Below are 25651 nucleotides of genomic sequence, written 5' to 3'. Positions count from 1 at the left end.
TCCAAAGTAGAATGTGCATGCCAATGCACACATATGCTTTGCATATGTAGTCTACATTCATATTCTCTTGTACAGTGGTCCCACTACCTGAAAAACCTTTTCTAACTCCCTATCTATTGTTGTCAGCCATTTTTCAAGATAAACTCAGATGCTGCTCTTCTTCTTTTTAAATAATATAGTAGTTTATTTTTACATTATTTTGTGCATTTTTCCATCTCAGTTGTAATCCTAGTGGGCTTCCCATCACCAAATAACCCATGTGCCATCACCATAGTCCAGTGCATTTCCCTCCCCCCACTATTTTTGATCCCATTTCCCACTCCACCCCCATAAAATATCTTTGGTATATAGCTGTTCATTATTATTATTATTATTTTCTCGCCTGGTCCATTATACTCCTGCTATGAGTGAAACCATCTGGTATTTTTCTTTTCTTCCTGTCTTATTTCACTAAGCATGAGCCCTTCCAGCTCCATCCATGTTGCTGCAAAAGGCCACAGGCTGCTCTTCTAGGATTTCTTCAGAGGTTTCTCAATATCCCCCTCCCCCAATCATTCTTCTCTCCTTTGAACAGCAGTAATTCTTCATTTATATTATTATTATTATCATTATTATCATCATCATTATTATTTTAGGCAATTATATTCTACTTAGCATTGTGATTTCTGGTCATGTTTTAATAGACTATAAATACTTTGATGGGCAGGGTCGGTGCTTGAATATTCTTTCACTACCATCTATATCTACAAGTACATGGTTAGTTTTCAACCGAGTATAACGAATAAATAAGTAAAGAAACGTGACTTTTCAACTTCTCCCTAGCGGAGGTGACTCAGAATCTGGGGCTCAATGCTCCAAAACATCAGCCAACTCTGCTTATCCAGTAGTGCCTCCATCAGGCAGCAAATTAGGTCAACAGGAAGGCAGATGGGTAAAATATTATATGCAAGCAAACTTTTTGCTCCTTCTTAAAGAGCAAACATTTTATTTGGTTTTTTAAAAAAAGAACTTGGAAATTAATAATACAATAGTTTTTCATAGGAGGGTTCAGGAAATGCCAAGTTCTGTCATGGGATGGCATTTTATATAGAAAGACACAGATGAGGTAGCTTAAGCAGGCCCAGAGAACAGCAGTTTTAAAGAGTCAGAACATTTTCCAGTGTATCTCTAGCTCAGTTGGACTTTAACCTTTATGGAGGGAAAAAAAAAAAAAAACCTGAGTCCTTTCCTCCAAAGATACAGTCTACTTTCAACCCTCAATCTCTTGAATCTTTTCTGATACATACGCCAAACCGCAGATGATACAAGCCTATCTCTGCCCAGGCGAGATTTTTACGGGAAGTTTGGAAGTTGGGAAGATAGAAGATATGAGCCTGTCTTAAACATCTTCAAATCGTAATCTTGTGTTTCTTGCATGTACCATTTATGCAGAAAATGCACGCTGCCCAGTAACAGAGAAGGATTTGCGAATGGTTTTACATCCTCAGTGTTGATTTTTAGACTGATCAGAGGGAATGAACGCCCACATTCCTGTAAAATCTAAATGTACCAATAGAAAATTGTCTTGACCTTTCTTACTAAATCATGGAAAGTGGCTTCCAGTAGGGAAGTGGTTTTTGTCCGTTCTGTTTTTAATTTTTCTGCACAATTACTCATATGGATCTTCCTGTTTCTCCTCTCCCTCCAGGACTCGGGTGCTGTAATTACTATCGCAGAGACCTGGAAGAATGCCTGCTCTCTGGCAAGGTCTCTGCTCTGCCTCCTCCCGTTCTCTTCTGGCTCCGCCTTCTCCGCTCACCCCGTAGCCAGCAGCTAGACAGCTGGGTTCAATCAGAAACCACTTACAACTCCAGACGATTCAAAGGGGGAAACTTCGGCGTGAAGTGCAGCCGGCCAGTCTGTGCTGCTTTCTCTCCTTCCCCGGAACCCACCGGGCGGATCCTCACCGCCCGGTATCCCTGGTGTCTCCGGGTGTCTGATCCTGCGATGGGGTGCACTACAGCCTGGTAATGGGTATGGGCAAGGGACCTTAAGAAAGGCGAGGCGGCATCGGGGTGGTCCTAGTTCGGCTCGTGGCTGCAGCTGCAAGCACGCACGCCACCCTGCTGTCTGCAGCCATGGCTGGGCGCTGAAACACACTCGCCGGCTGGGTGTCTCTTAGGAGAGCTGCATCCTCGATTTTGGCTTCCCAACTTTCCTGAGTGAAAATGGCTGTCTAGGCTAAAATATACCTGAAGGGACTAAACAGTGGATTTCCAGCCTGCTAAGCTCAACTCTTAAGCTCGGAGACCTGGAAGAGGAGGAGCCCAGCTCTGAAAAGTGCAGTCATGAATACTGGAGTTGCCATGAAATACGGAAACGACTCCTCGGCTGAACTGAGTGAGGTAAGAAAAAACTAAGGTGGGGTTCTCGGGTTTCTTAGACATTGGTTTTTCTGGCAAACCCCTGCCCTGCCAATCTCCCCCAGCCCCACACTTGATCCCCTCCTCACGCTTCTAGGCTGGAGGCAACATAATTAAAGATTAATAGATTTTCTGGATCTTGTTTTAACTTGTAGTGCTACTCAAGGAAATGACCTGAACTAGCTTGATATTTTCAGTCTGAAACCAGTGGCTTAAAAAAGAAACTAGCTCTCACCACACAGCCAAAGCGTTTATTTTCCATTTTCTGTGCCCGTGTTCCTTTCCACCTCCTTCCCCCAATTTATGTACAACATTCTTCTATGTAGTCTGTAAAACAAATAGTAATCCTAGCCAAGCACAAGCCAATGGTAACTCACTGGATGGTACTGGGGCTGGTGTGATGAAAAACTCACTGGCTTTTTAAATCTACCACTTGACTTGGTGTGATGCATCTGAGTTTCTATGGCAAGCATATGTGCAATTCCTGGATCTCACTACAACATATTATTTAGAATGTTTAGACCAGCTTTGAAATTAAAGCTACAGCAACATGAGATGGTCAAAGTCACATTTTTTTTTTATGACTTTAGGAATGTCTCCCACTCCACACCTCCCCCATAGTATTCTTTGAATACTTGAGAAGTGAGGATGCCAAACCTAAGGAAGTTAAAAGAGGAGGAAGTCTAGTTTTTCCTATTAGCACCTTCACTGAGTCATTTAGGAGGCAAATTGAATAAATACCGTGTGAATTCAAATACCAACTTGAATAAATACCCTGTGTATGGCTGAAGACTAAAAAGGGGAAGAAAAGGGGACTGGTGCAAAAACATCCAGATGGCACCTTTATATGTGAAGGGTGGGAGGGAGGTTAATTATGGAAAGGGGGTAGAAAAAGGGTAACCACTCCCTTCTCCCTCCCCCATACACACACACACACACACATACACACACACACACACACACACACAGATTTGGGTCTAGGTATCCAACAGTGAATGCATTTAGCCAGTCTCTGACCCTCTAAGCAGCCCTCTAAGCTGCTTTGCTGTCCCTGCTAGGGCTTGGAATAGTTTTTGAAGTGTTGACTGAATGTGATAGAGGCATTTCCTAATCTTGAGTATTTTCCTGTGATGTATAAGTCTTGGGAGATGCTAACTGTGGGGTCTTTTAACTTAAAAAGAGAGGTGGATTGGAGGGTGGGGAAGAGAATTATTTTACCTGGAGAGAGGTTTCAAATCTAAAATAAACAGTCCTGGGTCCTTGACTCACTCTAAGGAGAAGGCTTTGGCTTCTAAGGTCATTAAAAAATCCAACACCAGGGCCTTCCCTGGTGGTGCAGTGGGTTAAAGCACAGCACTGAGAAGCTAAAGCCACTTCTGCATGAATTAGATTCCTGCCTGCCCCGGAGGTGACCGCATGGCATGGCAGACCTCTCGTGACCCTCCCACAGCTCCCCTCAGCAGTGTACTTTGTAGATCTTCCAGTTCTGCTCCCCACTCTGTCTCTGGTGAAGCCTCTCACTACCCCTGAGCCTCTGGCCTGTACCCCAGTTCTGTATGCACAAATAAATAAATAAGCTTAAAAAAGAAAAAAAAGCTAAAGCCACTTCAGCATGAGTTCTACCTCCAACTTGGGAGGTGATCCACATGGGGCGGCAGACCTCTTCTAACCTTCCCATTGTTCCCCTCAGCAGTATACTTCGCAGTGGGCCTGTTCTGCTCCCCACTCTGTCTCTAGTGAATCCTCTCACTGCCCCTGCACTCCAAGCCCATTCTTTATGCATAAATAAATCTTTTAAAATAATATCCAACACCAAGGGTATCTTGCAGTCTCTGCTAACCCTTCATAATGTTTATTTCTCTGCTTTAACTCTCCTCATTCGAAGTGTGCTATTCAGTTACTTTTGTTTAAAAATAAATCAGGTTCAGAACAAGAGTAGTTAAAAGGCTAAATAAGTATCGCAAGTATCTTGAGTGTATGAGATGAACCACTACTAAAGTGAAATGCAAGTAGGAGATCAAACTTTCTATTCTTTGTTTCTCCTTGAGTACTACTTAGAAAACCAGACCAAAGAGTACCCATTGTGAATTCTGCATTAATTGGAACAATTGTTATTTGAGTGTTGTAAGGACATGGGAACATTCCATGTTCCTATGTAAATAAGTTTTTACCCAAACTTTCTTTTTAAACCAGTTTTTTCCCGTACTGCCTGCTTGATAATTTTTTGCCTTCTTTAAACCCATTTCTAGATTCAATGATTGTGTTGCTCTCCTAATCCTAGTTTTCCTGTGGATTGACTCTTTAAGGGTAGTTATTTTTTTGTTGTTGTTGTTTAGATACATATTTTAAATTAGGATATGTGTGAAGAGAATGTATAAGGCAAGGGCATTTATGGGGTTCATCCCTATGGGACCTAAATCTCAGTTCAAATCATCAGGAGCAATAGCTGGAACACTTACCAATTCTATTGCATTCATAGGTTATTATCCATGTTTCCTTAGATCCAAATACAACTCACTTGTATTCTTCACACTGTGTCTTTGGTGGAACAAAGAGGTTCTTCTTTTGACTGTAATTTTTCTCTGGTTTTGTTTGACATCTTAGGGGGCAAAACTGCCACTTTGATTTGATCCAGATACTGCAACACTGTGGTGGTCACCATTACGCCCATTAAATTGCTGTTTCCCAAGATTTCAAGGCAGGAAAAATACTAAAAGGGCATCATAAACAAGAGGTCTCTTTTGTTGACATTGACTTGTGAGCTTACCTCTTCTACAAGGGTGCTCTAATTTCAGTAGTCATTGACATTTTGTCAACATTGTCACTAACTTCAAAACATCCTGAACAAGAAATAGTTACTTGAATCAATTTATATTTGAAATCTGCTGTTCATGAAAGGGCAAGCTTGGCCAGTAGTTGAATCATTGGCCTGTACTTCTAGTGCTCCAGGCATGCTTAGGCACAAGAGAAAGGAGAGAATTGAGTGTAGTTAAATAATTAGAAGACCTTAAACTGGATATTAGGCATGAAGTATTTTGCATGTGTGAAAATTCATGAATGTGTTCCTTTTTTTTCCCTTGGTTTATACAACAACTATTTGTGATCCTATGACATGATTATAGGAGATAAAAATAACATTTTTAGGTCCTCCCTGGTGTTGCAGCAGGTTAAAGCACCGCACAGCACTAAGACGCTAAAGCCACTTCTGCCTGAGTTCGATCTCCACCTGCCCGAGAGGTGATCCGCATGGCATACCAGACCTTTCCTAACTCACACGCTGCTCCTCTAAGCAGTGTACTTCATTGATCTGCCTGTTCTACTCTCCACTCTGTCTCTGGTGAATCCTCTCACCGCCCTTGCACCTTTGGCCTGTACCCCAGTTCTGTATGCACAAATTAAAAAAAAAATCTTTAAAAAAAAAAAACCAAAATTTTTTATCTGTAGAATATCAAAAGATTTTTATTTATTCATGAACAAAAATGGTTTATCCCACGTCTGAACACTTAGATAAAAGCATATTTATCTTTAATTAGTGACAAAAGAGAAAAAAGCAAAATTTGAAATGCATGAGTTGCCTTTTCTTTTGTCTTGACTATTAACTGTCCCTATCAAAGACTCAATGGTATATTTCTTTTCTTAACGTGAGGTTAAAGAAAGACTTCAATATCTGCCAAAAAGTACTTAAATGCATGATTTTCAACCTCTCATCTCCATGGCCAAGAAGCTAATTGGACACACATTCATTTGTTAAAGGAAGTTTTATATCTTCTTCCTCACAATCAAGGAGTTTTGATCAGCAGTCAGTTCTTTCTGGGTAAAACTTGTGAAATGAGTATTTAGTCTTGTTCATTATTATAACACTTTGCTCTTAGACTAATTCGTTCATTGGGAGAAAGAAGTGTTCAGGTGCAGTAGTATTAAGATAAAACTTGAATTTACTAAACCTCACAAAATTGCTATTTAATTGAGAGGCTTAAAGCTTTCTGGTAGACAACTGCATAATTATGCAGAAAAAAAAGAATTTATTTTACTCCTAGATATAGGCTGTAGAGACCACTCTACATACATTTTTTTTTTTAACATTCTCTTGTTGGGTAGCTACTGAAACCCTACATCTTCACGGATTCTCTGTTTAAGTAATCTGTATAGAAGAAATTGTTTTCCAGGTAGATCATCAAGTATGACTAACTGAGTGACCATCTCACAGATGGACTTAATCTTCATCAATTTACAAAATACTATTGAAGAATGTATTAGCTTTCTTGTACCCCTTTATCTTCACTTTGATTCCTGTCTTTATAGAATCACACTTCATTACATTGAATCTTGGTCACAGATCAAAGTTCCAGAAGAGCATTATCTAAATCTGTCTAGCACTACAAATATTGGAATGAATGAACATCTTGCCTCTTCTCTCCTTTCCCTTTTAAGAAATATGTAGCTAAAATAACTGATTTAAGTGCCTGGAATAAGGCTTTGAAGCAGTCTGTAGCTATGTAAAAAATACCCTAAATTTTGAGGTTTAATGTAACAATCTTATTTATCCCTGATTTAGCAATTTGGGTAGAGCTCGAGGAGAGAAGTTTATGTCTGTACTAGAGTTAGGGGATCTACTTCCAAGGGAGCTTAATCATGGGCTAGCAAATGATATGGTCATGGGCTAGGAGATCCCCCTGAGCTCTCATCTCATGGACCTTCCCATGTGGTTGGTGGGGTTTCTCTTGAAATAGCTGCCAGGTTCAAAGAAGGAGGGAGTAGAAGATGTTAATCCTTTCAAAATGTAGGCCTGAACCTATTAGTCAAAAATGTAGTATGCTTAGTTAGAGTTAAAAGGGACAGTAAAGAGATCCATCTTCAAAAGGGATGTGACAATTTTTGACCATTTCCAGAGACCAAAAATGACATAACCATGTCCAAAACTGTGGTCTTAATTCTCAATGGCTGGCATTATTTTGTGTTGTTTTTCTTCTAGCTGTTAAGTCAGTGGTTGCTAACACTCTATAATTATTTCCCAGGTATTGACATGCTTAGTTATGAAAAAATCTATTATGCCCATGTTATAGGTACAGTAATTCAGCAATACAGAGGTGAAAAACCAAGCAAGACATACAAACTATAAATGGTGGGTTTGAAAGTAGAATTCTGGTAGTTTTTCTCCAGAGGCCACCATTTGCATCTGTTTGTTTTCTTTAGTTTCTATTACTCCTCTCACCATTTGATTGTATGTTCCTAGAAGTGGATATTAAATATAAAAAGACTGTTCAACTTTACTTGTATTGTTACCTCTATGCAATTCCCAGGTAAATATATTAATAAAAATGGAAAGGATATTATTAAAGGAGTAAAATCACTACCATCCTTCAACTGCCTGAGGAATTCTAAGCATTGAATACTAAAAGCAGATTTGCCACTAAGGAAAAGGCGAAGTGTCACTTCTTTTCCTGTTGATTATAAGTGAGATGGCCACCATAACCCCTCACCTTTGAACTCATACGCTTTGTGGGATGGATATTGCAGTATTTGAGGTACCAGGATTAGAATAATTTCCCTGGCTATAAGCATTATCGTTCTTCCACCTCTGCAGGTGGGCCTTAGACTCTAGCTCCAGTGTGGACTGAGTCACTGTGAGGCTGCGGAGCACTGAGATTGGTGAGAAAAACCATGAGCCCAAGTAAACTGGTACCCAGGGCTGCATAGCTAAGCTGCATTGCATAGCACTGCCCTGCTAGTGGCCAGGTTCTGAGGAAGCATGTACTGAATATGGCTGGGGCTCTGAGTGAAGCCAGTGGGGAAAAGATGGTTTGTATGATTAGAACCAAGTAGTAGCACAGTAACTAGAAAAAGGATAGATGGAATATGCAAAGCGAGTAGTCAAAGATGAAGTCAGGGACCAAGAACTGAGATGACTACATACCTGAAAACAGAGAGAAGCTTAGTTCTGAGGAAGTGCTGTGTGTCCAACTGGAAGGTTTTAAAATTAGTCCCAAAACGTTCATATTAAGGAGTACTTACAGGTAGGTGGCTCCCAAATTTAAGAAACCAGAAACTTAAGTGGGTAGGGGCACCTATTTAGATTTAGGATGTGACAGTGATTGTCAGGAAATCTAATAGCTATCTAATAGCTGCCTAAAGGACATTTGCCTGGTACAGGGTTTCCTTCAAAGTGAGACTGTCACTGGATGGTAAAACTTTTTTGGAAAAATTAAGATAATTTTGGTGCAGAAAGATTTCAAACTTAAGTTTTGACTGTAAGAATCAAATTTCAAAAAATCAAGAATAACTCTTAAATACTCTCTATATTCTGGAAATAGATTTGTGTTGGTAAGAATATAAAACCAAACAAGACCAAAAAGATTCAGGAAATTGATAAATAGTAACTGGAAGATGAATTAAAAAAATATTTGCCATGGAATGTCATGACAGAGATAAGATATAGCAATTATTTTCTTGAGCCCCTTCTCCCTACCCCACCCAGAACCTTAGCATTGGTGTCTTGCTCTTAAAAGAAACAAGTAGAAATTAACTTGTATTACACAGATAAACAGCAGTTCAATTTGTAGAGTAAATATTTATTGGGATCACAGAGCTAGCCTTTTTTTCTAACAAATATCTTTCTCAATTGTTGAACAGAAGCAGCCAAAATTAGCACATAAGGAAAAGTGGACACATTTTGGAAGGTTTGCTTTCTCTTTAGGAGAGTGAATGTGATCATAAAGTATTTTATATGCATATATATTTAAAGATATTTCTTAATCTCAACACAAAATTGAATCTTGATAAAATTTAGGGGCAAATTTCAGAATTCACAGCATTTGGTTTCACTTTCTGGAGAAAAAAAAAGTCTAGGTTAGACTATGTTAACTTTTAAATAAGAAATAAAAGTGAAAAACTTGTGTGTTGGAAACTACTTGATGCTTTGTTGTAAAATTTTGAGGTAGATTCATTGTTATGAGGTTTAATAATGCTCAAAACATGACATGGGACTGGAAATGGGAATATATCTAAATCAAAGGCTGTATAATCTGATTACCTGAAAGCTTCAGGAAATTTGTGTGTGTGTGCTTGTCAGTTACTACCTCCAGCTGCGGTTTGTGAGAAAGACTGAAACAATTGCCAGAGAAAGAATGTCAAATAGTAAAAGGTTGTCTGGTAATTAGTGAAGCAATGAAACCCTCCAGTGTGTTCCATGGCAGAGTAGCCCTAACTGCTTGTCCCTACTTATCTGAGTTATATGGATTAGTCCATAAGCAGCACTTAGATTAGTTCACAGCACACTTGCAACTCCTACTTGCTTCTGCCTTGATCTTTCCTGGCTTTCCTCATCTATGTTCAGAACCCTGAAATGAAATCAACCATGTATAAGTGAGCTACTCTGTGAGACCATAAAATCTGGGAAATCAGGAACACAGTATTGCCAGAACCTGGTCAATATAATATAGTAAGACATTCCAAACTTCAAAGTTACTTTGGACCAAAGGCTAGTTGGCATTATAGTGTGACCAATTTATTAGATATGTTGACTTATTCTATATTATGATAAAAGCACACTTGAGGGGAGTTTAGTTTGATAATTTTTTATAATAATTTACTCTTTATTCCTTGTTTATTCAGCAAATACCTACTCAGCAAACATTACTACTACATGCCCAGTACTGTTCTTAAGTCTGGGGATACAGAAATGAACAAAACTGATGCTGCACCTGTTCTAATCAATCCTACATTCTAAAAGGAGATAGAAAATACAGATAAGCATATATATGTTCATTGGTGACATGTACTATAAAGATAAGCTACACAGGAAATGTAGGAAGGAGAGATGCAACTATAGTGACCAAGGAACTTTGAATTAAGAACTGACTGAAATGAGAAATGGACCCATGGAAAGATGGGGGATGATGATTTCAGTCAGAAGCATGAACAAAGGCCAAGTTGCAAAGGCCAGAACATACTTGGTGCATTTAAGCTAGATTATGATAGGGTTGAAAATACAATGAGCAAGGGGAGAGAAGTTTGAGGAAATATTTGCCTATAGTCTCTCTCATAGATTGTAAAAATGAATCTTAGTTTCTCTGGAGGGTTTAAACATAAGTCTGAATTGATTTCTAAAAATCCTTTACATATACATGTATACTTTGCACACACACATACACACACATTATTGTGGAGTGTGTAGGGTGTAGGAAATACATTTTCTGAAAGTCAATTAAAGAATGCATTTTTGGGCCCTTCCTAGTGGCACAGAGGGTTAAAGTGCATCACTAAAAACCTAAAGCCACTTCAGCATGAGTTCCATCCCTGCCAGAAGGTGATCCTCAAGGCAAGGCAGACCTTTCCTGACCCACCCGCTGCTCCCCTCAGCAGTGTACTTCATAGATCTGCCTGTTCTGCTCACCACTCTGTCTCTGGTGAAGCCTCTCACACCGCTCCTGAGCTTCTGGCCTGTACTCCAGTTCTGTATGCACAAATAAATAAATCTTAAAAAAAAAAAAAGAATAGAGATCGGACTGAGTTAGAAAAACTGCTCTCTACTTTCTGCCGTCACTTAGACCAATTTCATTTAGATATTTAGTATCACTGACTATTTTTATGAAGCTAATATCTGTTTATTGATTTATAATTGAGTTCTGATAGTCTGGAATACTGACATTTTCTTAAGAAAAGCTATTTGGCAGTTAGATTATCAATAGAAAATTGCCTGATAAGCATGAAATTGGATAAAAGACATACATGCTTCTGTTGAATGGTGCCATTAAGCTATTCATCAATTTAAGATTTCTCTTAACTAAATAACTTTCATGATTGACAAAGAAACTGAGGCTTGAATAAAGCTCTATAGTGGTCAAGGAGGAAATACTCAGTTCTTAATTTTTTAATTCACAGTGATACTTTTTTCTCTTGTGCCTCAACTTCCTGTGATTCTGTATCACAGAATTTCTTTAAGTATGTGTCCTGTAGTATTCTGTAATTGCTTTAAAAGGGGAAAGTCAAATTATTCAATAAATCTTGTCTATTACTACTAGCCATACTATTAGAATTAGAAGAATTTATCTTCAGCTTTATGATTTGTGGGTGTACTGTACATAGTTGTCTATTCTCTTTGGGTTTTGTGGGTAAGATATTGGGGCCTACCATTTGCAAAAATCCAAAGAAGTAGCTGTTTTCTATTTTGGGGGAATAAGGAGATGGATCTATTGTTTGGCTTGTTTGCCAGTTGCTATCTGTTGACAGTGCATAATTTGATATATATATATATATATATATATATGTATATACACACACATATATACATACATACATACGTATACTTTAATCTCTTTGGAGCATATACTTGGAAGTGGCATTGCTGGAGCATATTATAATTCAATATTTAATTTTCTTGAGTAAAAGTTTTACTGTTTTCATAGGCAAGTAGACCATTTGCTATATATGAAGGTGCTAATTTCTTCACATCCTTGCCAATAATATTTTTACTTTATTTTATTTTTTAAGGCAGTCATTCTAGTACTATAAGGTACTATTTATTATGGCTTCTATTTGCAATTTCCCTAATGATTACTGATTTTTAGCATCTTTTTATGTGCTTATTGGCTAGTACATGAAGGAAACGTTCTTTCAAGTCTTTGATCACTTTTTAACCAGGTTATTTGGGGGTATTTTTGGTTATATATTGTAGGAGTTCTTCATATATTCTGGGTATCAATTTCCTTTTCCTTTTCTCAATGATTGGTGCTTTGTGCAAATACCCTCCTTGGTATTTCTAAATAGAGTGAAAGTGATTATAAAATGAGGTGTTAAGAGTAAACTATTCCCCACAGAAATCAAACAGGTGCTACTAAGCTTGGGAGGCTTCTACCTCTAGGGTGTCCAGGAAGAAGAAATTTCTTGATCCATTATGGAGCTAGTGTACATTTCACAGACAAAAACCAACAAGTCTCCTACTGGCCAACTTGACATGCTGAGGTGGGTTAGGCAGGCACCAAGTTTAAGAATTTTTGTCATGACAGTTGAAGACTTAATTTCTCTGACATGTTGTAATCTCACAGTAGCTAAAGAAGAGTTTTAAGAGAAGGTTTTTAGCAAGAGGCATCTATGGAGAATATCCAGGACTTTTGTGACTGGCCTATTAGATTAGATAATTGTTACTTTATTTTTTAGTAACTGCTAGCTAATGCTAGCTAAACCAAATTCTAATTTATTTACTTGCATACTTGGTTGGGAGCACTTCTGATTAAGTGTTTGAATAAGAGTAAGAACCGGGCCCTCCCTGGTGGCGCAGTGGGTTAAAGCACAGCACTGAGAATCTAAAGCCGCTTCCTCATGAGTTCGATTCCCACCTGCCCCAGAGGTGACCACATGGCGCGGCAGACCTCTCCTGACCCGCCCGTTGCTCCCCTCAGCAGTGTATTTCGTTGATCTGCCTGTTCTACACTCCACTCTGTCTCTGGTGAATTCTCTCACCCTCCACATCTCTAGCCTGTATCCCAGTTCTATATGCACAAATAAAATAAAAAAATTAAAAAAAAAAAGAGTAAGAACCTAGGAATACTGTGGGAATGCGATAGTACAAGGGCTTCTAGAGCATTAATGTAAGTAGGAGGAAATAGGTGAGCTAAATCTCTCTGAATAGGAGGAGCTTTACTTCCAACACACAATGGGTAGATTCAAACTCAAACTTGGAATAATCCCTTTTTAGGATGCCCTGATGTAGGCATGAAGTGGAGAGAAATCTGCTTCCTGCCATCAATGATTATAGTAACTCCCAAGATGGTTTTTCATTTTGGGCTTTGAGATACTTATGCAAATGCTGTCCTGGCACACAGGTAATTACTGTGCTTGATACTAAGAAAGTGCTTGATACTAAGAAAGCTGCCTTGTCACCATTTAATTCCTTCAGTGTTAAAGATGAGTTATCTTTCTTCCTTGGAATTAAAATGCCCTCAGCTAGCAGTGATAACATATTGGGGTCAGAATAACATGCTGAATGATTAAGAGAGATCTCTGGGTTTTGGCTACCTTCTACTCACTATCAGGACACATCCCTTGCTTCACCAGCTGAGTTTGCCCTTCCGTAAGCCCACATGCATCTGGCAGCACTACCCATTGTTCTGCCATAACCTTACTACTCTGTATACTATCTGTTCCTGTTTTTGTCTGTCTCACAAGTTTACCTGTTAGGGAGTGTCCAATGGTCAGAGCAGTACTTTCTTCCTAGAGCACATTCTTGCAGCATGGTTGACAGTTAAGAATGAAAGAAGTAAAAAGAAAATAAGACTAAGACAGAGAGGCAACTAATGGTGTAGCCCCCACTTGTGTACCCTTAAGTTCCATCTCCCTTAAGTTAAGATCCTGGTTATATCACCCCCATTCCCCCATCTCCTGCTCATCTCCTCTGAAGTCAACCCGGAGCCCCACACTTATGGGAAATTTTGCTTCAGGTAAATCTCATGTTTGAATGTGTGTTTTTGGATATTCTCTCTTCAGAGGAGAGATCAGTGTGGGGGTCCTTTTGAAGTAGGATCTAGGCTGTGGGAGTAGCTTCAGATACTGGAATTAGATTATGTTATCATATTAGAAATAAATGTGAAGATGGCAATGTTAATTTTTGCTGAACTACTTCAAACAAAAGAATAGTGTACAAAACTACTTGTTTCATCTTGCAAGCATTCCTTCCTTTATGCATATCAAATGTTAAATCCATGTTTTTAAAGACATGATGGTGTCAGTACAATGCCACTATTTTTGATGTGCAATAACAGTTTGATACACAGTGGCCTTCTATTAGAAATCACTGTTGTCCATTTTTACTCTGATTAAAGTAAAATTGTTAGTGCCTATAAAAATGGTAACTGAATGCCTCTAGTCAAAGTCCCTGTAGTTAAGCTTCCATATTCATTTGTAAGTGGCAGATATGTTAATAGCTTTTATTGGGTAAATGATCTTAATCTGGTGGGAATGACAAAGATTTCAATTCATTTTACTAATGTAGGCTTTTAAAATTATCATTGTTCATACAAAGATTCCAATAAGGTCTGGGCTACAGAGTGGACTGCATTATTCCTCGGTGGTAGCATAAAGTTATCATCAAAGCAGTCAGCCTGTGATGCTGTAACAGGGTGTTCCCCAGGAGGAGGGAAGGTGCCAGGTTTGCTGCCCCACCCAAAGGAGGGTAGAGTTGAGCAAGGAAGAAAGAAAACTAGAGAGGAGATGGGAGAAGGGAGGGAGCAGGATGGAGAGCACAAGAGACTGAAGAAGGCATATGAAGCAGAGAAACATGTGAAAAAACTGCTCTTGCTTCTTGGTCCTGGACTAGCTGAAACAGTTGCAGGTGAGATAGCTGTGGGGAGGTTAACAATGCAGCTTTTATCTTGATTTTTATTTTGCTCTTTTTCTCCCAGACTTGTCTGTTTCTGACCCTTTTGTATGGGTCCCATCAGAAGGTGCTTTATACTTGTGGCTGGCTTTCAGGCCTTGCTCTGGGCCAATCCTGTTTGGATGGACTTTTACCCACCAGAGGATAGGTAACTTTGTGTGCTTGATTGGAAACTATATTCTTTGACTTTTCTGTATTGCACACTAATTGTATTAAAGTTCCTTTACATTAAAGGTTTATATGTTTTGTCTTGATGCAGTGGATGGCAGAACCTATTTAGAACAGGCAGATATGGGAGTTTGGGGTGCCCTGCTCCTTGCTTCAGGGGCTCTAATTGTACCACTGGTTCATGTGGGCTAGATAGGAAGTTGGCACATAGTCTGCCACAAAATAATGAGGCACATGCAGTGTCATATATGCAGCACAGCAGTTGGAACTGAGAAGTTATGTGACCAGTTATATGGAGAGTTGTGTGGCTTATAAATATATTTTTTTAAGATTTATTTATTTATGCATACAGAACTGGGGTACAGGCCAGAGGCACGGGGGGGTGGGGTGAAAGTATTCACCAGAGACAGAGTGGGGAGTAGAACAGGCAGATGTACTGAAATACATTGCTGAGGGAAACAGTGGGTGGATCAGGAGAGGTCTGCCATACCATGTGGGTCACCTCCCTGGCTGGGGATCGAAATCATGCTGTAGTGGCTGTATAACTTCAGTGTTGTGCTTTAACCCACTGCACCACTAAGGAGGGGCCCTGTGGCTTATATTTTTAATTGAAAAAGTTTAACCTCTTCATTGCTTTTCTACCATCAAAGATCCCAGATAAAGTGCTTTTCCTTTTACATCCTGTCTGTAATTCACCACATAATCTGAGGGAAAAATGTAATTGCTTTTAAAAAATACCCTACTATATTAGTGGTTAATAGGAAGAGACCAGCTAAAGAAAAGAAAAAAAAGACATTAGATTGTAGATTTTAGATGACAATATATATAAACAGTTATTTCCAGTGTTCAGGAGTAGTACTCAAAATTGCTATGCCTTTGCATGCCTATTTTCTGTCATGGACCATCTATCTCACCTTTTCATTCAACCTTGAGCAAACTCAGCTGTGTCCAGTTGAATGCTATGTTTTGTATTTTTTTAACCTCAAAATTTGCAATTTGCTGTACTTTTGCTGAAACATTCTCTGTATCCTCAACCTTGACTTATCCATCTCCTGCTCACCTCAGGAGACTTTTAATAAGAATTAGTTTCCATGATAATCTCCTTGACATTCTCATGAGGTTTAAGTACCCTGCCCTCCCCTGTGCTCTGATACATTGGCCATTTCTGTGCCATACAGATCTGCAGATTTGCTGTTCACTCCAGTGCAGCTGCTATTTGCATTTGTATGGCACTTAATCCTCAGCATTCCCTTTGAATGAATTTACTTCACTCAACCTTAATTTACACCTATACAATAGTACACAGGCTCTATATTTAGGAGCATTAGTGAGAAATGGAAGCTCAGACAGATTAGGCCTCTTGCTCAAGGTACACATCAAACAGGTGGCATGTGATAGTCCAAAAGTCCAAAAGTGTACCTAAAATGAAAATATTTTGCAAAGTACCTTAGAATGTGTGCTCATGGCTTCCAGAAGTGGCATTGGGGATGGTGGGAGGGTGATAAACTTTGAAGAGGAGAGACATCGGGGAGGATGCCCAAGCTTCTGAGACAGTTAAGCTAATACAGATTGGCAATTTCATATAAAATCCATTAATGAGGAATAATAAGCCTGGATTTATGCATGCTGAGTCTGAAATGCCTGCTGGTCATCTAAGTACAAATATACATAGGTTGTATGATGAAAAGGTTCAGAGAGAGGTCAAGATTAAGACTCTCACATTTTCATGGCTATTTTCCCACAATGCAAATGAGTTGATTGTTGATGTTATATTCCACTTCAGCTTCTCCACAGTACATGCTGGCAATGCATGTATCATAAATTACAAGGTGGTATTACTCTGTGTACTCAAACACAGGTAAAAGGACTCTACTCTGCTGTTTATTACTGTATGTAGAGTTGACCCTTGAACATTGAGAGATGCTGATCCAGGCACAGTCAAAAATCCATATATAATATTTAACTTCCAAAACTTAACTGTAGTCTTCCCTTGGGGGATGGCTTCAGGACACTGCCCTCCTACTCTGTAAGGAAAATTATTAAAATCATGTATTTTTCACATTCTATACAACAGAGAATCCATACCTGGAAATGTTGTTTTGCACCATACTTCTAGCAAACAACAATGGGTATTGCATTTGTGCGGCTATGGGCATTTAACAGTGTAAAGGGTTGGCTAAGCAGAATGTCTAGGCTAACTGGAAATGAACCTACCTGCCTTGAGATGGTTGGTTCCATACACCCTCTTAGCCCAGGACAGCCTAATTGGCAGGACCTCCAGTACCTTGCATTCTACCCTCCATATCCAAGTTTCATCCAACTGTTACACAGAACTTCAGACACACAAAAAATTTACTTATAGGTGCACTTTAAATAGGTGCACTTTATAGGTGCAGTTTAAATTTATTGGCATTTTTTTTAAAGATTTATTTATTTATTCGTACAGAACTGGGATACAGGCCAGAGATGCAGAGGGTGAGAGGATTCACCAGAGACAGTGGGGAGCAGAACAGGCAGATCGACGAAGTACACTGCTGAGGGGAGCAGCGAGCGGGTTAGGAGAGGTCCGCCTCGCCATGTGGATCTCCTCCAGGGCAGGCGGGGATCGAACTCATGCAGAAGTGGCTTAAGCTTCTTTGTGCTGTGCTTTAACCCGCTGCGCCACCAGGGAGGGCCTATTGGTATTTTTTTTAAGGGTTATGTTTAAGTGTGGTTCTGAATTATTTAAGAAAAATATGATTAGCTATTATCTAGATTTACTGTGGTGATCATTTCATAATATATACAGATGTAGAATTATTATGTAGTACACCTGAATGATGTATATAAACTTTATCTCAATTAAAAAGAATGTTTTAATATATAATGATGTATATAAACTTTATCTCAATTAAAAAGAATGTTCTGAATAGTTTGGGCCAATATATTAACATTTGTACTTCAGTTCCTCCTTAGAAAAAGAGCAAGATAAACAGTTGGGGCAAGTGGATATATTCATAAAAGTAATGTGTTCACCTACAGAATTTGGAAAATATGTGAGTCTTAAAAAACATTTTGTAACTATACTATCGGGTAGTATTTTGGCATTTTTTTTTTTACTTTATAAATATTCTTTAAAGGAATAATACTGGGATTGTTGTATTATAGCCTACTTTTTCTCGTTTTCCTTCATATGTATTTTTTAAAATAATATAATAGTTTATTTTTATATCATTTTGTGCATTTTTCCATCTCAGTTGTAATCCCTGTGGGCTTCCCATCACCAAATCACCCATGTGCCATCACCATAGTCCAGTGCATTTCCTTCCCCACTGTATTTGATACCATTCCCCATTCCACCCCTGTAAAATGTCTCTGGAATCTAGTTGTTCATTATTATTATTATTTTCTCCCCTGGTCCTTTATATTCCTGCTATGAGGGAAACCATCCGGTATTTTTCCTTTTCTTTCTTGCTTATTTCACTAAGCATGATCTTTTCCAGCACCATTTCTTAAAAAGAGACTTTCCTTTCTCCATTGTATATTCTTGGATATAACGTTCTGGTATAGTTTGAAACCTAGGCATATGATACCTCTCTTCTTTTTTTTTTTTTTTTTGCCTAGGTTGTTCTTTTCTTCAGTGTCTTTGTGTTTCATGTAAATTTTAATAATGTTGCTCTATTCCTTTGAAAATGCCACTGAAACTTTGATAGGGATTGCTTTGAATTTGTAAGTCACTTTGGGTAAACTGGACATTTTAACTACTAATTCTAGGTTGATATAACAAGTCCATCTTTCCATTTCTTTCTTTTTCTTTTAACAATATTTTATAGTTTTCATTGAATAAGTTATTTCCTTTTCTAGGTTTATTTCTAGGTAGCTAATACTTTTGATGCTATTGTAAATGGGATTGTTCTTTCTATTCTTATTCATTATTTGCATGTGAGAATTCAATAGACATTCATTTTGATTTTGAAGTTTTCCAATTCATTATACTGAATTACTCTTTCAAAAATTATTTTAGTGGCGTCTGTATGGTTTTCTATGTATATTATCATGGAATATGCAAAAGTTGATATTTTTACCTCTCTTCCAGGTTGGACATTTTTTTTATATCTTTCTCTTGCCTATTAATTTTTATTTTTAATTTATTATAATTATTATTTTTCCTTGATCACTTGGTTCCAATAAGTGAACTCATCAGATCTTTTTCTTTCAGGCTTACTTCACAGAACATAATCCCTTCCAGCTCCATCCATGTTGCTGCAAAAGGCATGAGTTTATCTTTTTCAATTGCTGAGTAATATTCCATTATGTATAATACTACTTCTTCTTGATCTAGCATCTAATTTTGGTCATTTGGGTTGATTCCAAGTCTTACCTACAATAAACATAGGAGTACATGTATTCTTTTGAATTAATGTTTTTGTGTCATTTGCATAGATCTCTAGGAGTGGAATTGCTGTACCATATGGTAGCTCCATTTTTAATAGACTGAGGAACCTCCATATGGCTTTCCATAGTGCTTGTATGAGTTTGCACTCCCACCAGCAAGAGAAAAGAATTTCTTTTTCTCCACATCCTCACCAACATTTGTTGTTGCTAGTTTTTTTTTTTGGTATGTTCCATTCTCACTGGTGTAAAGTGGTATGCCATTATGCTTTTGATTTGCATTTCCCTGGTTACAAGTGATGCTGAATATTTTTTCATATGTCTGTTGGTCATTTGCATTTCCTCTTTGGAGATGTATCTTTTTAGCTATTCTGCCTTTTTTTTTTTTTGACTATTTACTTTGTTTTGTTGAGTCATGTCAGCTTTTTGTAGATAGAGCTTTCTGATCAGTATCAGTCGTATGGAGTGCAAGGTATTCTCCCAATCAGTAGGGTGTCTCTTTGGTTTGGTTAATGTCTCTTTTGCTCTACAGAAACTTTTCAGTTTGATGGAATCCCAACTGTTTATCTTTTCCTTTACTTTCTTTGCTTTGAGTGATGAGTCTTTAAAGATTTATTGAAATATACATCATGTAGTATTTTACCTATATTTTCTTCTATATATTTTATGGTTTCAGTTCTTATATCCAATTCTTTAATCCATTTTGAGTTGGTTTTGTGTATGATATGTGTCTATCTTCATTCATTTGCATGTAGCAGTCCCATTTTCCCAGCAGCATTTATCAAACAAACTCTCCTTGTTCCATTGTATATTCTTTGCTCCTTTGTCAAAGATTAGTTGTCCATGAATATATGGGTTTATTTCTGGGTTTCCCATTCAATTCCATTGGCCTGTATGTCTGTTTTTGTCCCAATACCATACAGTATTAATTATTATGGCTGTTAGTATAGTTTGAAGTCTGGGAGTGTGATACTTCCATTCCCCTTCTTTTTAGTCAGGAGAGCTTTGGCTATTAGAGGCTTTTTGTAGTTTCATATGACTTTCACTGTTCTATTTCTTTGAAGAATGTCACTGAAGTTTTCATTGGAATAGCATTGAATCTGTAAATTGCTTTTGGTAATTTTGATGGCCATTTTGATCATGTTAATTCTTCTAATCCATGAGCAGGGGATATCTTTTCATTTTTTGTGTATTTTCTATTTATTTTAACAATGTTTTTTAATTTTCTTCATATAGGTCATTCACCTCTTTTGTTAGGTTTATTCACAAGTATTTGACTTTTTTTAGTTTTGTGTTTTGTGTGTTGTCCTTGTTCATTATTGGTATTAGTGTAATTTGGCATCATAAAATATATTTGGTAGTATTCCTTTTGAAAAGTTGGTGTAGGATATAAGGAATGGTTTTTTTGATTTCTTCATCTTCAGATTGTTTGCATATAGGAAAGCTACCATTTTTTGTTTGTTGATTTTGTTTCCTGGTACTTTACTAAACTGGATGATTATTTTAATTAGTTTTTCTGTGGATATTTTGGGGTTCTCTACATATATTGTTAATATCACCTGTAAATAGTGATGGTTTTACTTCTTCTTTCTTATTTATATTCCATGTGTATCTGTCTCTTTTCTTGTTGCTCTGGCTCTGACTTCCAATATGAAATATGAAAAGCAGCAGTGAGAGTGGACACTTTTGCCTTGTTCCAGATCTTAAAGGGTGGATTTTCAGCTTTTCACCATTGAGAATAATATTGGCTATGAATATGGTCTTAAGGTATATTCCTTCTATCCCAAGAATTTCAAGTGCCTTCATCATAAATGGATGTTGGGTTTTGCCAAATGCTTTCTTAGCATCTATTAATATGATTATGTATTTTATTTTTTTGTTTTCTCGATGTGTTGGATTACATTAATTGATTTTCAGATGTTGAACCATCCTATGTACCTGGAGTAAATCCTACTTGGTCATCATGAATTATTTTTTGATGTATTGTTGAATTCTTTTGAATAGGATTTCTGTACCAGTGTTCATTAGAGAGACTGTCCTGTAGTTTTGTGTTTTGTGTGTTGTCCTTGTTCAGTTTGGTATTAATGTAATTTGGCATCATAAAATATATTTGGTAGTATTCCTTCCTTCTCAATTTTTGGAACAGTTTGTGTAGGATAGGCACTAACTAGATATTTTTTGAATGTTTGGTAGAATTTATTTGTGAAGCCATCTTATTCTGAGCTTTTGTTTTGGAGGAGGATTTTGATTTCTGTTTCAATTTCACTGCTTTGTAATTGGTCTGGTTAAGTGTTCTATTTCTTTTACCTAGCTTTGGATGATTGTAAAGTTTAAGGATTTGTTCATCTTTCTAGGTATTTAAACTTGTTTATACTTAACTGAAGAACTAGCTTTTTGTTTGAACTTTTGTTATCTATTTCTGCTCTAAATTTTATTATTTCCTTCCTTTAACTGACTTTTGGGTTGTTGTTGTTTTCTTCTTTTTCTAGTTCCTCAAATTGAGAGAGTATGTCATTTTTTTGGGCTCTTTGTTATTTCCTAACATGCACCTCTGTTGCTGTATACTTTTCTCTTAGTACTGCTCATGCTGTGCCCCATACATTCTAGAAAGTTGTGTCCTCATTATCATCTGGTATTTTTTTTAAATTTCTTCTTTGATTTTCTCATTGATTCAATGGCCATTCAGTAATGTGTTGTTCTACTTCTTTGCAGATTCCTCTGCTTCCTTTTTGTTTTTTCTGGTTTAGTTTCTGCATGATCAGAGAAAATACTTGATATGATTTCAGTCATCATGTTCTTACTGTTGTCTTTTAGCCCATTATATGGTCAGTACTGCAGAATGTCCAATGTGCACTTGAAAAACATTTATTATGCTGCTATTTTGGTGGACAGTGACCTATATGTGTCTATTAGACACATGTGGTCTAAAGTGTTTGGGTCTTTTTTTTTTTGTCTCACTGATCTGTCTATTTGTGTGAGTAGGGTGTTGAAATTTCCTATCATATATGTGTTTTCTCCAGTGTCTGTTTCCACAGTTGATTGAGATAATAATTGCTTAATGTATCTTGGCTTTGACCTTTGTTTGGTGATTTTTATATTGATACATGTGTTTCTGCCTGATGTGTTTTCCCTTAATCGTCATATGGTGTTCTTTCCTGCCTCTTGTTATCTCTTACCTGTAAACCTATCTTATCTGATATAAGTGACATAAGGATAGCATTTTCTTGTCTTCCTTTGTGTCCCATTTGCTTATAGAATTGTTTCCCAACCTTTACTTCCAATCTGTTCATCCTTAGAACTTTCATGAGTTTTGTAAAGACAGCAGAAAGTTGGATACTTTTATTTTGACTGGTGAGTTTAGAGTAACTATTGATATATGAATGCCTGTTATCATTTTGTCCATAATTTTGTGTCCTATTTATTTCCTTGTTCAGGTCTTTGTGTCCATTTATTTCCTTGTTTTAGACACTAAAGCTCTGTTTAATATTTCTTAGATGGGGGGAGAGTGTTTGTTGAGATAGACACTATCCCTCCATCATATCCAAAGGAGAGCTTTGGAGGTTAGGGTATTTTTGGCTGCCATATTTTTTTAATGTGTCACTCCATTCTTTCTTCTGAGGAGTCTGATTTTAACCTAATTGGGTTTCCTCTTTTTTTAAGGTCAGGAAATTTTCTTCCATTATTTCTTTAAATAAATTTTCAAAAATTACCTCTTATCTTCCCCTTATGGAATACCTGTTTATTATATTTCCTTTCCTCTTGGAGTCTTGTAATTCTTAAAGTGTTTATTTTTCTTTCTTTCTGTTTCTTTTCTTTCTTTTTTAATTGTATCACTTTTTTGGGAAAAAGGGTTTATGAATGTACCCACCCTTGATATTACTGTGGTTCTTTGATGGTTCCGTTTATTATTATTAATGAGAATATGCCTAGTTTTTTGATGGGTTTTTATAAAAATTTATTTACTTATATATACAGAACTGGGGTACAGACTAGAGGTGCAGGAGTGGTGAGAGGATTCACTAGAGACAGAGAGGGGAGCAGAACAGGCAGATCTGAAAAGTACACTGCTGAGGGAGTAGCCGGTAAAACAGGAGAGGTCTGCTGTGTCATGTGGCAGATCAAACTTGCAATGAGGAGGCTGTAGCTAGCTTTTAGTGCTGAGTCCTAATCCGTTGTGCCACTAGAGAGGACCAGTTTGATTTTTTTTACCATGACAATTTGCATATTGTTATTTGTATTTCTTAATCCGTCTTAATCATAAAAATGCCTTTATTTGGTCCAGCTGCCTGCTTGTCACAAGTCTACTATCTCTGGTCTTTTCTAAAATTCTTATTAACATTTGGTCTCTATATAAACACATTATGTACTAAATTGTGTCTTTGTCCTGATTTTTTATGCTTGAGATTTTCCTGCTCTACAAGTTTGCTAGTACTTCAGTAACTGGGAGTGGCCAGTTGCTTATGTACATTCCTGCTTTCTCTCTGTGATGCCTAACACAATATGGGAAATCAAAGACCCAGTTGAGAAAGATCTTGAGTGTTGAAAGCATGAGTCAGAGTACTGACTCTCAACTATACATAAGGTTATTAAAAGCTCACTGCTCATCTACATTGCTTTTCCTTCAGGCACTTTTTAGAATATCATGAACTAGCGAGAAACTTTTCATCCTTACATAATATTTTGTAGCTGATAATGGAATTTTGCCAGAAGGAACAAAGTAGAAATATTCATGGCATTTCTCTATTGTTACTGGGAATTGCACTGATTCAGTAATTGGTAGTGAGTCAATTTCCTGCTCATTTCCTGCAGTTTTCCTCTTGCCACTCCAAAAGTTTTTCCAATATCACTCAACCTCTCAGGTACAGCTCGGATAAATATAATAAGTTGTTTCTTTTCTATTATCATGTGACTAATAGTTCTAGTTCAAACTGATGAAAGTATTGCTTAATAGTAACTTCTTTTTACTATTTCTTGTCCTATTTCTGTAGTTACTATTGCTGATATCCCCAAGAATCAACATTCACCTTGTTAATATTTTACAATTTTGTGATTCTGTGCTTCCTGTTCACTTGATAATGGTTTTATTAGCTTGTAATTAAAAATTCCATTGAATAACAAAAGAATTAATGCAATTTATTGAAAGAAGAATCTCGTAAATTCTCAATAAACTGATTATATTTTGTTACTGGTACTGCAAGAATTCTAAAAAAAAATTTAAGATTTATTTATTCATACAGAACTGGGGGTCAGGTCAGAGGTGCAGGGGCAGTGAGAGGATTCTCCAGAGACAGAGTGGGGAGCAAAAACAGGCAGATGGAGAGCAGTGGGCAGGTCAGGAGAGGTCTGCTGCGCCATGTGAATCACCTCCAGGGCTGGCAGAGATCGAACTCTTGCTGAGGTGGCTTTTGCTTCTTAGTGCTTTAACCCACTGCACCACCAGGGAGGGCCCTGAATGCTAAAGGTTTTATCCCTATGTCTAGATTAGTTGTTTGAAAAGGGAACATATTCTAACATTGACAAATATATCCTGGCAATTAGAAATTAACACAAAAAAATGATGATACTTTGTTGTAAAAAGGGTTTCTTTACACTTGGTTATTCTCAAATGAGTGTGGTGGCTCCTTATTTTAAATTGAAAAAGAAAATTAAATTGCCAGTTTACTTTTTTATGTAATGGGAAAAAATTAAGAGCATGTCTATAAACCTGATTACAATTGTTGGCTTTTCTTAGATTAAAAAAAAACCCACAGTATTTATATAGATGATCAATGATATTTAAACATTACCACATATTAAAAATATGTGGTCATATTTTATTAAAATGAAATGATAATGCTGGCTCATATTGAGGTGCTTACTATATGCCTGACATGCTGAAGAACATGACACAGAGATTAAATAACTTGCTGAATGTCATAGAGTAAGTGGCCTTTGATCATTAAACCTAGAACTATTTCCCACCAGTGAAACTGAGAAAAATCAATAGAAAGATCAAATGTAAAGTAGCTACATTGGCAAAGATCCTATTGCATTTAATGTAACAATTTGTTACAAAGATCAGTAATCTTTGATTATGCAAACATTATTATTCACCTGAGTTTCTGTTGAGATAACCAAACATTACCTTTTACCAGGAATTCCAGTGTAAAATCTGAGTTTGTCTTGAGTAAGGTAGTTTGGTCACCTTATCTCTCATGTTGATAGAAATTTTTGTTTCTAATTTCACAGTAAGGCATTCTTTAAAAGAAAGGTAACTGATCATAAGAAACCATCTTTTTTTTTTTTTTTTTTTCCTAATGTAGCTCTCTTGTCTATAAGTTTTATCTGCCTTCCACTTAAG

At 37.2% G+C, this 25651-nt stretch overlaps 1 protein-coding gene across 2 annotated transcripts in view; it reads left to right on the top strand.

Annotated features, from left to right (window-relative positions):
* The first annotated feature begins 1793 nt into the window (after window positions 1-1793).
* Window positions 1794-25651, top strand: part of MCC (mutated in colorectal cancers) — a 312445-nt gene continuing 288587 nt past the window's right edge. For both annotated transcript variants that reach the window (XR_001145197.1, XM_004678375.2), the window contains exon 1: window positions 1794-2384. Coding sequence is in view for 1 of the 2 variants with exons in the window: in XM_004678375.2 (XP_004678432.1) it covers window positions 2328-2384 (57 nt within the window). In the remaining variant the exon portion in view is untranslated. The remainder of the gene's footprint in view (window positions 2385-25651) is intronic.

The sequence above is a fragment of the Condylura cristata genome, unplaced genomic scaffold (assembly GCF_000260355.1).
Source record: "Condylura cristata isolate star-nosed mole 26May11 unplaced genomic scaffold, ConCri1.0 scaffold00007, whole genome shotgun sequence".
NCBI lineage: Eukaryota > Metazoa > Chordata > Mammalia > Eulipotyphla > Talpidae > Condylura > Condylura cristata.
The sequence above is the reverse complement of the archived record's forward strand: the minus strand, read 5'-3'. Positions and strand labels throughout refer to the sequence as shown.